Here is a 13,169-nt window from a genome sequence, read left to right as displayed (position 1 = left end):
AATACCAGGTTAGCGAAGTTAAGCAGAACTACAAAGTGAGGTCACGCATTTGCCAAAACAGTTACTTGCTGCAAACTTTTAAGATAATTAAAAAAATATACATATATATTATCAGTTACAGGATTTAACAATTTAGAGGTTTTAACTCTCGGATACACAAAGGGTCTGATGCTACAGGGTGTTTATAAAAATCTTTGGCTAGTTCCGTGGTTCTCAAAGTGTGGGGCGCGCCCCACTACTGGGGAATACAGACATGACAGGTGGGGCGCAATGAACGAGAGGGAATTAGTGGAAAATAATAGGAAAGTACCTAATCTAATTCATGCTTTTCTTTATTGACAATAAAGATCGGACACTCGAAACTAAACAATCATACGCAAAGAAATGGATCATTAATACAAGTAAATTAAAATAACATCAGAGAAAAAGTGGAACCATAGTGCAACAATAACGGTTTAACATCAGCATGTTAATTGCAGAGGAACAATATATAAGGAAACATTCGGTATTATATACGTAATTTCATTTATTACAATGTGCATGCTGATGTTTCTGTATTTTTGTTAAAAATTAATATTTTATCAGGCAGTACTAGTCTGGCATTTCTAGTTTCCAGTGCGGCAACAAAGTTACTTTTTGATACTTCAGGCGCTGAACAGAAGGGAAGATCAATATCGTTCTACGCTTTTTGTTGGTGTGCGGCATTTTGCGATGATCGGTAAATCATTCGTTGCGCCGTAGAGAATAATGTTTTTTTGTGTTTATGCTTTTAAACATGTATAATTTAAGGCAGATGTAGCTTAAAGACAATGTAGAGAGGTAATATATGTGGGTATCTTATTTGCTGGTTTATTTACGCAGCTATTTAATTCGGAGATGCAAATATAAAACTAACTTTACTGCGGACAGTGAGCATAATAACGTAAATGGATACATTTGTTACATGGACCACAGAAAAGCAGGTGATTCAGCCTAATCAACCAAAAAGCCAGCCGAAAGGAAAACATGATGAAGCCTATGTCGCGCTTGGATTCATGGTGGGATGGTGGGGACAGAGGAGAGACCCATGTGTGTTTTGTGTCTTAAACCGCTGGCAGCAGACAGCACAAGACCCAACAAAGTAGGAAGACACTTGGAGACAACACACCCCAGTCACGTTAATAAGCCATTTGACTTCTTTGAAAGAAAGCTCTAGATAAATTACGAAGTAAGCCTGTTATAACAACTGCACGTGTATTTTATCTGTTTTGAACTTGGTGTTATTTGATCTTATTGGTTTAGAAATTGATATTTCAATAAATAGTAAACTTGGCCGATTTCATTATCATTTTGTTGACAAGTGGGGCTTGAAAATTCGCCCACCCACTTAAGTGGGGAATGACAGAAAATGTTTAAGAATAACTGGGCTAATTCAAAGGCTTGCTGTCTCACATAAGTAAGCTGTCTAAATACGTTTTTAAAAAATCTATTCATGATACAAAAAAATATGCATCATATTTTATTATATATTTATACTTTTAGTTGATTTTTGATGTTTTTATTTGGACTTAATATATATAATTATACAATCTCCTTGTAGAGGACAGGGCAGTACTGTTGAGCCATAAAATATTAAAAGCCTGTCCTGTATTACCACCATTTTAACAGAAAAAAGATTCAGACATATTATTGATGCAGAGCTTTTTTATGAAACACAGGTTTCTGGCACAGCTCCTAATGATGATTACACTGATTGTTTAATGATCATCAGCATGACTCTGCACAGGAAGTGAGATCAGAAAGGCATTTCCTCACCTCTGGCCGATAGTTTTTTGGTGTTGATGATTTTGGCAGCGTACTCTTGGCCTGTGCACAGCTTCACACATCGCCTCACCACTGAAAACGCTCCCCTATGGAGGAAAAAAATGAAAAATAAGGTAAGGAACAAATCCAAATATCAGGCCAACTTAAGTTCAGATGTGGCTCATCAGCATTTCTGTGATCGCTTGATACTCTAAACTTTTAGGCAACAAATTATTTATGGCACAGCTTAGTTTTCCACGAATACAAATTCCATGGCTTTATTTTATTGTCTTGGTACTTAAATTTTCAATTTCATATTGTGTGGAATAATTATGAGATTGGTTTAACCTGGGTTGGTTTATTTATCTTCCCTCTTTTCTCCACTGCCCTGTTCTTTCTGCACACTCAGCCGCACACTCGCAATGTGCAATTTGTGTGTGTGTGTGTGTGTGTGTGTGTGTGTGTGTGTGTATGTATGTGTGTGTGTGTATGCATATGTCTGGATGTAGAATACATTTTTGTGGTTAATAAAATCCCAAGAGATGACTTGAGCAGAGACAGCTAATTCTATATTTAGAACAAATTTAGGTACAGTTTTTAAAACACACACACACACTTCCACAAATGCAAAGCCTGCAAAAAACTGAAGTCAGTTATCACAATAAATAAATAAATAGCTGCATGTACAAAAAATAAATAAAATAAATAAATGTCATGGTACAAAAATTACGTGGGGTTTTTTTTTGTCCACGTATTTTTTTTTTTTTTTTTTTCTTTGGGGAGAAGTAGAGATACGGTATGTGCCTTCTACTTATACATGAACCACATCATCTCAAAAGTTTATCAAGTCCAATACCTCACTATCCCTGTCCAGAATTCTTTTTTTACTATTATCCTCTATTTTTACTAGCACACAATTATGATGACTGTTGAGTTGGATTAACTAAAAATAAAAAATATAAAAATGCATAAATTCACATGGTCATGCTGCAAACAAACCAAAAAAAAAAAAAACATACCTGTATCTGACCTATGACTACACACGAAAAGATCAGATTCAAATATTATTTGTGGTGCTCAGACTTCTATGGAAAAAAAAAACAGATCTGAGCGTGAATGAAACCAAAGTATGTTCGTTTTTCATTTAAATGGAAAAAAAAGGCTTATACAGACATATACATAAATAAAATGAAATAAAAAGTGTACCATCATTTGATTTAAACAACAAAGTAATAATAAAATGTAATAAAATGATCAGGCTGAATAACTGGGATTTTAAATTTAGAATACCTGATCTGAGAACAGCTTAAATACATCGCTATCCACAGACCTTTTGAAGACATGTGACTACCAATGACGTGGGTCACAACAGCGGACACCAGAAGTACCTTTAACCATTAAAATGTTTTTCCGTTAATGCAATTCGGAAGACATTACGTTAGCAGACGCGTTTTCTTTCTAAAAGTGCATCCGTGACTGGTTTTGAATGTGGGTTTTTGCACCGGCACCCAGCTGTCCAGACGTCAGGCGCAAAAGATTCTATATTATACAAACCTAAACTTGTACAAAGCTTCTATACCATACTCCTTAAGGTACGATCACACTAAGAAGTGACAAAGCGACAGATTACTACTTATTATTTTTCATAAGTCGTATTCATTTTTATGATTGTTCCCTAGACAAAGCTGCAATTTCAGTTTGTGTAATCAATGACATTTATAGATGTGTGTGAGTGTGTGTGTGATGAATACACTGGTCCAGAGCTCTTAGTTCTTCCTCCACACTTCCTCCGTCAATTAGTAAGACAGCTAAAACCTCTGAGGGAAGAAGATCACTCTTCAATCAGCCAGGTAAACAGTTTTAAAGAACGCACAAACAACTTGCAAACAGAAATCTGTTACAGATACCCAAACACACACACACACACACACACACACACACACACACCCATAAGGTGGCCTTTACATAAGGCTGTAATAAACAAACCAATTCTCCAAACAGACCTACAGACGTGAATTTGGCAGGTGTTTTGATAAGAATACATTTACACAATCCATCACAGAAATACCCCAAAACATGTATAATCATACATTTATATCTATGCAGAATTTATTTTTTTTTAAATAAGACTAAAAATTTATGCTCAGTGTACTGAGCCCAAGATCATCTATACATTCTATAGACTGTCTTTAAATATCCTAAAAGCTATTAATATGCATTAAAGATGCACACAAGAGTTATCTTGGTTTTACTCCAGCAAAATAAAAACATTTTTTAAAAATCAGATAAAATGCTTTTAATTTGCTCCTATAACAAATAGCAATTTTTGTAATTTTTTTAATTATTATTTGAGCTGGAAAATATTAAAATTTAATACTTTTTATTTTTTTATTTTGCAACAAAATTTGCAACGTAAGTGATTTTTTCACGAAAGTTTAGCTGAGATTTTCTAAATAAAATAAATAAATAAATAAACAATCTTGGTTCTGTTTTAAGTTCTAAGATCATTTCATAACTTTTATTACTTTAATAAAAAACTATTTAGTAATAAAACTATTACTAATAAAAACTATCACTCAGGACCTGTCATGGTCCTGTCACATTAAGACCGTGGTGGAAAAGGCCCGACAGCGTCTCTACCACCTCAGACGCTTGAGAGACTTTAGACTGCCCTCTAAGGTGCTCAGGAATTTCTACTCCTGTACCATAGAGAGCATCCTGACGGGAAACATCACGACCTGGTTTGGAAACCGCACCATGCAGGACAGACGAGCTCTACAGAGGGTGGTGCGATCATCTGAGCGCATCATCCGCATCGCAAGCGGTGCTGGAGCAAGGCCAGGAAGATCGTGAAGGACCTCAGCCATCCCAACAATGGACTGTTTTCTCTGTTGCGGTCTGGGAAGCAATTCCGCTCCCTGAAGGCCAACACAGAGAGACTGAGGAGGAGCTTCTTCCCGCAGGCGATAAGGTCTCTCAATAACACCACACACGAGTGATACCTTTTAAACATTGTCATTATCTGGACAATCATGGACACATTCATGCAATACATATTTACATATCTGAAACCATTGCACATGTCACTTTCATAAGTCACTTTATACAATACATGTTTATATATATCTGCCATTTTGCACATGACACTTTGCCTCTTTAAAACATTTTAATGCCACTTTAAAACGTTAATTTTTTTTAATATATATTCCCCCCCATATTCCTATATTTCTATATTTTGTAATATTTTTATTATGCCCTTATTTGTACAGTTTGTTTATTTTACTATTTACATTTATTTTCTTTTGTATTTCATTTCTTTTTATTAATATTTATTCTTTATATATAGTTTTTATTTTCTTTTTAAGGTCACCGGCAGTCGTACAAGCATTTCACTGCATATCGTACTGTGTATGACTGTGTATGTGACAAATAAAATTTGAATTTATTATATTAGGAATGAATATTTTTTTAACAATTTTAAAGTCAGTTTGACAATACATGAACTGCCACACAAAAGATCACACTACGTAACCGAATAGTTTTTCTCCCCATTTTTAACATATTACCTGTAATAAACTGCAATAGTTTTGCGATTATATAATTGTACTGGTTTATATTGCGATTTCAATTTCTATGCCACCAATCATTGCATAGAATTAGCTATAGCTATGTGCTTTTACCGGAAGCTTCCATATGATGTAATAAAAAATAAAAAAAATAGAACAGTTTTTAAATTAACAGTCGCTGAAAAATATTGTTACTTTTCTGATATGAAAACCTCGACACCGGGAAAGTAAAACATGTAAACCTGTTAAGAGAGGAATGAGACCACTGGATCGTGACACACACATTATATGTATATACAGTATAATCACAATTTCAGACTAGTGTAGCTTCAGGTTTGTGCTGTCACAAAATCATTAAGAGAAGCAACAAAGGTTTTTTAAAGAACTACCACACTCACTTCACACATTTTGCTAATCTATTTATATACTCCTTATATTGTCATCTTTATTTATCAGTACAGAGCTTGAATGTTGTATAGTGTTTTGTCAATAAGTTAGGCACCAACTGCAAGAACCAAATTCCTCATGTGTGTTAAGAGACGTGGCCAATAAATCAGATTCAAATCTATGGACTGATCTCGACTACAAATAAATTAGCTTACATAAAAAAAAAATAATTATAAAAACTAAATCAGCAAAGCAAGCAGGACAAGATGTTAATAACTCAAGTAGTATATTGGTGGAGAATTTTATAATATAATAGAAAAAAAATTAAAATAAACCAGTGTGATTAATATCAAACTGGTTCCCACGACAACCGTGGTGTAAACAGGCTTGGGGTGTGGGATGTGTGAGAAGATAAAAAAAAAAAAATGCAATGATAAAATAAATAAATAAATAAATAAAAATACTTATTTAAAAAAAAGAATTTACAATAGTGAACCCAGGCAAATCTCTCTTATGTAACACAGACGACTAACCAACGAGCCTTGTTGAGATATGAGGTATTTTTCACACTTTTTTTCAACCTTAATTAACAGAGCACGGACTGAAGTGTGTTCGCACTCGCTCACAGATCTCACAGCATCTCAAAGCTGTATATTTGCACTCTGCATCGACATTTAGTGACCTGCTGCTACTTGCGTCACACCCGTGAGTTTATCAGAACTGCTTTTGTTCTTAAAGACACCCTCCGCATGCTCTCGGCTGATTTAAGGCGTGCGCTCACGTTGTCAACACCTGACCTCAAAGCGTCTTCTCAGACCCCTTTTCTGTTATTTTGCTCCTACGTTTGTCAATTTCACACCACAGTCTGAATGCATCGTTCGTTTACATCATTTGTTATTCCTCCCACATACAAACAAGCAAACTCTAACCTGTAATACTATGACATTAATCATATTATTAATATTCTTCAGGGGAATAAGATTTGTTTTAAAGTGCAACTGCAAGTGCAGCTTAAAAGCATTATTGGTGTTTCATAATGTTGTTAGTAAACAAATGAACAATTAAACAATTTGGATCAAATGAAGTTACAATGGCAGAATTTTAGAAGACTCTAAAATGAGACCTTTAAAACATTAGCTAGACATAAGACATTATGTCACTTCGTTTAGCTTCAATTTAAGAATTTTAGCAGGAAAATGACCAAAAAAAAATCATTCTTTTATCGCATCACGATTCTTTGTTAAACAATTCTGTATTGACCCGCAAAGCATCATAATCATAATCAGACTATTACAGGAACTTTGACACAAACAAATTTTTAAACATACAGAATATCTGGGTAAAGCTGTCAAAAGATAATTCTGCTGAATATTGACCAGATATCAGCCTTATGCCTTTAGATCTAACCAATTTCCGAGTGAAAATCTTAAATGATTTTCCAGAATTGCAGTTTTAAGGGTTTAAATAGCCTCTTACCTGTTTTTTTTTTTTCAAACTCTGTAAGCGAATTAGTCTCGAACCCACTCATTACACATTTTGAAGCTGCACTCCTCAGATTGCTCACAACTTCTCAACACGCGCTCAAGAAAGTTAAATGTTAAACTCTTGTATTTTAAGTTAGTCTGTAATGCTTAAATGTTGGACTTGGCTTTAAAGCGAGAAAACACATGACATAAGGATAACGGTCTATGTTTAATTATTCATGTTCAATCAAGTTGTGAAGCTATGGCATAAAACTTTCAAATGTATGACTCAATTTTTTGTTATTAAACAACTCATGGTCTTAAAATTGTAACAAAATCAGAGAAAATGTAATAAATCTGGATATTAATTAAATGATGATACTCACAAAATCGCAATATGTGATCTCATCAGCACCTAGGTATCGTGATTATATTGTGATATCGGTTGGTGACTGCCGATTCCCATCTCTACTGAAGATTATTTTATAATCCCACAGTCGTTATTGGTTGAGCTACATATAATAAAGTTGTTTGTTCCAAAAAAACATTATAAACCACTTTTAAAAAGCAGTGTTACACAGCTGCTGACACTGGGGCAGGCTTTAAACTTTAAATGTCTAAACCACTAAACTAAACGTCTCAGAATAGAAAGCGTGATGAAATCAGACTCACTTTTGTGTCACATCGAACATTTTTTTTTTAAATCACCAGTATAGAAATAACTGACAAATATGCGTTAACATTAAATTATGATAATATTTTTAATCTTCTGCCATCACGGAAAATAAATAAACAAAATTAATTAGATTTAAGGATTCAACAGTGCTGTGACATTTTTCAAGCGAAGTGATGATGTATGTTTGAGAGTCCTGGTCATACACATCATATCCAATTATTCATATTCATATCAGTTTACACATGTATACAAGCCGCAATATGGTAAAAAAAATTAAGAGAATACAGTCCTAATTTTACTCGTACATATGGAGGGGCTTCAAGTCAAACCAGCATTTTTTTAAGCAGGTTAGTATATATAATTTTTTTTAAGCAGTATAGTATATATAAACACACGGTGTCCCACACGTCTCCGAGCGAAGGTAAAATGAACACTTGTAGCATAATGCCTTTCAAGCTTTTTTTTTTTTTTTTAGATTGTATTTAAGACGAAGGCCTTTGATGCATAGCAAGTCTGCAATAGTGATAAGCCGTCATGAATGATTTGTTCTTTTTTAAATAAATCTTTAACGTGACTTAGAAGAACAAGTAGCCTCAGAGAGTGATTCGTTTATTTTCTACATGCGCAAATCATTGCAAAACCTCCGTATGTTATGTACAGGAAACAGAATTGAGCGATTCTTTTTCAATAAATCTTCTACTCCGAGTTGTTTGTTCTTTTGTCATGTGACTCCCATAGTCGCTATGGAGTGCAGTACACAGGAAACAGAATTGAACGTTTCTCCTCTGAGCCTTCAAGTCCCAAATAGTTCGTTCCTTTGTCACATGACTCCCATAGATGCTTTGCGTGCAATAGATTTAAAAGAACAAATTATGGCTGGTTAGTGCATTACTGCCACCTACTGGACTGGAGTGTGGCAGAGAAAAAACAAAATCATTGCTTTGTATTACATAATATTGAAAAAAATACTAAAGTTACTGAATAGGGTTGGGTATCGTTTGGGTTTTTTTCAATACCGGTGCCAAATTGATACTTTTAAATCGGTACCGTTGCGAAAACGGTGCCTGAACCAATACTTTCCAAAAGCCACAAAATGATGGTGGATGACTCAAGAATGCATTTTTATTGAACAAATAATTAAAAAAATTCTCCATAGTCAAATTAGCCTTCTTTGCAATGGTAAATGGGGTCACGGTTGTAGTACTACTAGATCTAGCTGGAAAGCCATAATAATTAGAAATGCATAATAAACAGAATCCATGTTCCATTAGTATTTTACAAATCATTTGACCATTTGTTAGCATGAATGCAATTTTGCAAATAACATTACATTAACCTACGACTAACCTGCAGAAAGGCTGCTGTCATCATAATCTTTGCTACTGTTGATATGACAGGGACTGGGCTCATCCACACCGATAGTGCCAGCTGTTGTCCGCAAGCTGTCAAACACGGTGCATCCCTCTGCTTTTAAATTTATTTTGTCTGCCCTCAAATGTTTTATTAGCTTTGACGTGTTTCCCCCTTTACACGCAACTGCTGTAAAACATTTGCTGCACGTCGCGGTGTCGGAATCCTTTCTTGTGAAATATAGCCACACCTTCGACTGTTTAGTTTTAGGCATTTTAACGAAAGTTGTTTAATTTAGCAAGCTAAGATAGCGGTAGACCACCTGCTGCCGTCAGAGCAACTGTAACGTTCGTTGCTGCATTTACGCGCATCTCTGACGGTCTCTCATTTCCTGATGATTTGTGCTTTTAATTTTTTATCTAATCAAATAAACTTTTAATCTACAAAAATAAAATGGACAGTAACATTACTGCAACAATGTTTTGGATTTGTATTATCAAAGCTTTCCGACGTTCTCAAGATTTTTCTAATTAAGGAAATAATTATTTTTTTCGATCATTTCTGACACCCCATGAATGCAGTATTTAAATTGTATTAGCGTGTTGATGAATCTGATGCTTATTACAACTGCGTCATTCAATCAACAGTTCAGGCATTTAAGGGGCACTGAAACGAGGCACCGAAATTCGCGTTCTGTTTCGGTCCGGTACATGCCGGTTATATAGGTACCGGTGCCGTATTGGCACCGGTTTTCAATTAGACCCAATCCTAATATTTAATACATAATACATTTTAATACTTTAACACCTGTAACAAATACAGCTGCTTCAGACAATACAGATTACAGATCAAATGTTATCGAAAAATAACTACGCCCAAAAATCTAACTGAATCGGATTGACAGTCTACCAATAATTCACATCTTAACTATATACAAAGACTTTTGGGATACTCTGCAGAATATATACAAGTTAAAAAAAAAAACAAATAAATAAATGCAGAGAGAACTACCTCATGGAAGCCTATACTAAATTAGAATCATCAACTCTCTCGAGATGACTATATTTCCATCATGGTAAAGTGACAAGATAACTCTACACGAACCATGTCCATAAAAATAGAAATATGCACAGATATGCTCACATGTAACCTCATCACCCTGTAACCTTGACCTCAACAACAGATGCTACTCCAGAGACACGATGATTTAATGCTTTACGACTTTGTCCTATCACAACACAGGTCTTTTGTCCTAACATTTTGTTTAAACTTTATTATTATTATTATTAAAATGGGTCCAGCATAAAAAATATAGGATTTTGAGCATGTTTGATGTCCTACCACAAAGTGCTTTCATTGTGAAACAATACAGAACAAGGTACAGTAGCATATTTTGATAGCTTATGCACTTATCGGAAATTATAACAGAATTATATAAATCACAAATTTTCATAATCAATTACATACCTATAGACATTATTTTATTTTTTGATGACAGAAAAAACTATTTTTTTTAAACAACATTGTTTGAAGGCCTCTATGTTTATATTAATAATAAAGTGCAAGCAAACTGTAATGTTCAAAAATATATATTTAAACGAGAAATAAACATTATGGTCAGTAAAATATGGTGTATTATTGACGCTTTCAGACAGTTTTGGAGTTTGGTGGTCTTTTTTATTGTACATTTTATTTAGTAATAGAGTATACTGGGTCCAAAGCCTGACGTTAGATTTTATTTCTAGATATGTCAACAGATTAATAATGCAAGTAACTTTTAGATGTTTTGCTCAGAAGAGGGTCCAAGATTCTGCTTCTGCTTATACAGTCATACCTGATCTGTTTAGACATTACAGGAAGAGGCTCAGAGGTTTCTGAGGTGTTCATTTTTAAGTGTGCCAATAAACCCACAACACAACTGTGCAGAAGACACAAATCATCATTATACATTAGTATACAACTCACCAGGTATGGCTAGCTCTATATTAAGGTATAGCACAGGTTGTAGATTTAGATTAGAGTTGACAAATGTTGTTAAAGAAGATTTCATATAGTCCTGTCATTGGGCTGGGAAAGGGGTGGCTCCACGTTTTAGCCCCGATGCTGCCGGGTTGCCAATGTTGAACCCTTGAGCAAGGTGCTTCACTCCCAAGTGCTCAGATACAATCAGACGACACATAGACGATACCATACCTATCATTGGGCAGGTTCTTTTGCCCTACAATTTAGTTTATTATGAATAATAATATATCAAAATAGGTCCAGCATAAAAAATATAAGATTTTAACCATGCTTCATGTCTTACCACAGGATGCAAAATTGCAAAGGGATTTTTAAGGTCTCAAACGGTTCAGCCATGGCAATGCCTTAAACTTGGCTTAAACTAACTACCTGACATTACACCGAGTAACATCATAGTCCGATGCTTTTTTGGAGGTCTTAACATATACTTTATTATTATAAAAACTTTAATATTATTAAAATTGGTCCAGCATAATGAAAACATGGATTTCAATCATGCTTGATGTGTTACCACAAAGTGCTTTAATTATAGAACTAAACAGAACAAGGTAGCATAGTTGGATAGCTTATGTACTCAGCATTTAAAAGCATGAAGTGATGCCAAGTGCGCATGCGCAGAAACCCCTTTGGCTTTAGAAGAATCTTTACCCCTCTCTCGCTCTATCTCAGACACATACACACACACACACACACACACACAAATACACACATATAGTGTACATGCTATGGTATCCAAGATGTTGTGTTATGATTAAATCTTATGCACATCTGCAACAAAAAAAAAAGTAAGAAAAAAAGCAGGACAACCCGTAGAGGAAGACATTTAGGACCCAAAGGGGGCGTAGCACCAACCACACCACAGCATGGGATCAGGGTGTCGTTTAGTAAACATCATCATTTCTGGTTTTATTACTTCATACATTTTGAAATGTCTATTCATTAAAAGCAAAAGCAGTTGTTTGTCTAGCCTGACCCTCCTGGAGCTCTGTAACTAATCCAGGAAAGCTGTGCCTACAACAAAACGTCACTGCACACACACACACACACACACACATTGCCGTGTGTCGGGGTGTGTTTATACCCGGTGTAGTGCACTCGTTTAGGGAGTGAGGGGGTGTTTGGGATTCAGCCAGTGTCTCAGTGCAACACCACACCTTCTCTCTCTCTCTCACACACACACTCACTCTCTCTCTGTGCATCTGACAGCTCGCGCTCCAGCTGCGCGCGCACCCACCATGTTTCACATGCAAACAAACAGCAAACTCGAGCAGACAGTTAGTTACTTACTTCCCGAGCTCTTCGTAAAGCTGATATTCATCTGTAAACCGAGTGCAGGTCGTCGTAGCCATGTCTCTGTCTGTCTGTCTCTCTATTTATCTGTCTCTCTCGCTCTTACTCTCTCCCTTTGCCTGCCTTAGCTAGCTACACAACTACAGCTAACGCTCAGGTCAGGTGTCTCACACACTCACTCACACCTTTGACTCTCTATTTTTAGTTAGTTTGTAAGTTTTTTATTTTTTTTTTATTTCTACTGATATCCTGTAAAGCGATAAACAGTAACCTAGAGCTGCGGGTCTTAACGGATAACGGACGTCCTCTGCCCCCGCTCGCGCGCTCTCTCTTCTGCGAAAAAAGCAACGTTATTTTGTCCACCCGTAATCCCAAAAGCCCCGCCCCCTCAATCCGATTGGCTAGTGCCTGACGTTCGCGAGAAACGCCTCTGATTGGACGGTGTAGAACGTCGCTGACGTCACCGAGGCAACAGTTGAAACCAGAAATACAAGTAGAGCTAAGAAGAAAAAAAAGGGGGCAAAAAAGTTTTTGGAATAACACAAATATTAATTCTCACAAAGTCTGCTGTTTCATTGTTTTTAATTATTTTGTTAGAATTGTAATTGCAAGCATTTCATAAGTGTCAAAGGC

The 13,169-nt window shown here is 35.5% G+C and overlaps 1 protein-coding gene across 23 annotated transcripts in view; it reads right to left on the bottom strand.

Moving 5' to 3' along the window:
* The window catches only part of camk2b1 (calcium/calmodulin-dependent protein kinase (CaM kinase) II beta 1), an 87,049-nt gene extending 74,166 nt beyond the window's left edge, over positions 1–12,883 (bottom strand). For all 23 annotated transcript variants that reach the window (XM_053480741.1, XM_053480762.1, XM_053480764.1 and 20 more), the window contains exons 1-2: positions 12,534–12,883; positions 1,795–1,889 (exon numbers count right to left, since the gene is read on the bottom strand). In XM_053480741.1, the coding sequence (XP_053336716.1) occupies positions 1,795–1,889; positions 12,534–12,595 (157 nt within the window). In that variant the 5' untranslated portion in view covers positions 12,596–12,883. The remainder of the gene's footprint in view (positions 1–1,794; positions 1,890–12,533) is intronic.
* Positions 12,884–13,169: the final 286 nt, after the last annotated feature.

The sequence above is a fragment of the Clarias gariepinus genome, chromosome 21, assembly GCF_024256425.1.
Source record: "Clarias gariepinus isolate MV-2021 ecotype Netherlands chromosome 21, CGAR_prim_01v2, whole genome shotgun sequence".
NCBI lineage: Eukaryota > Metazoa > Chordata > Actinopteri > Siluriformes > Clariidae > Clarias > Clarias gariepinus.
This window is presented reverse-complemented; position numbering and strand designations above follow the sequence as displayed.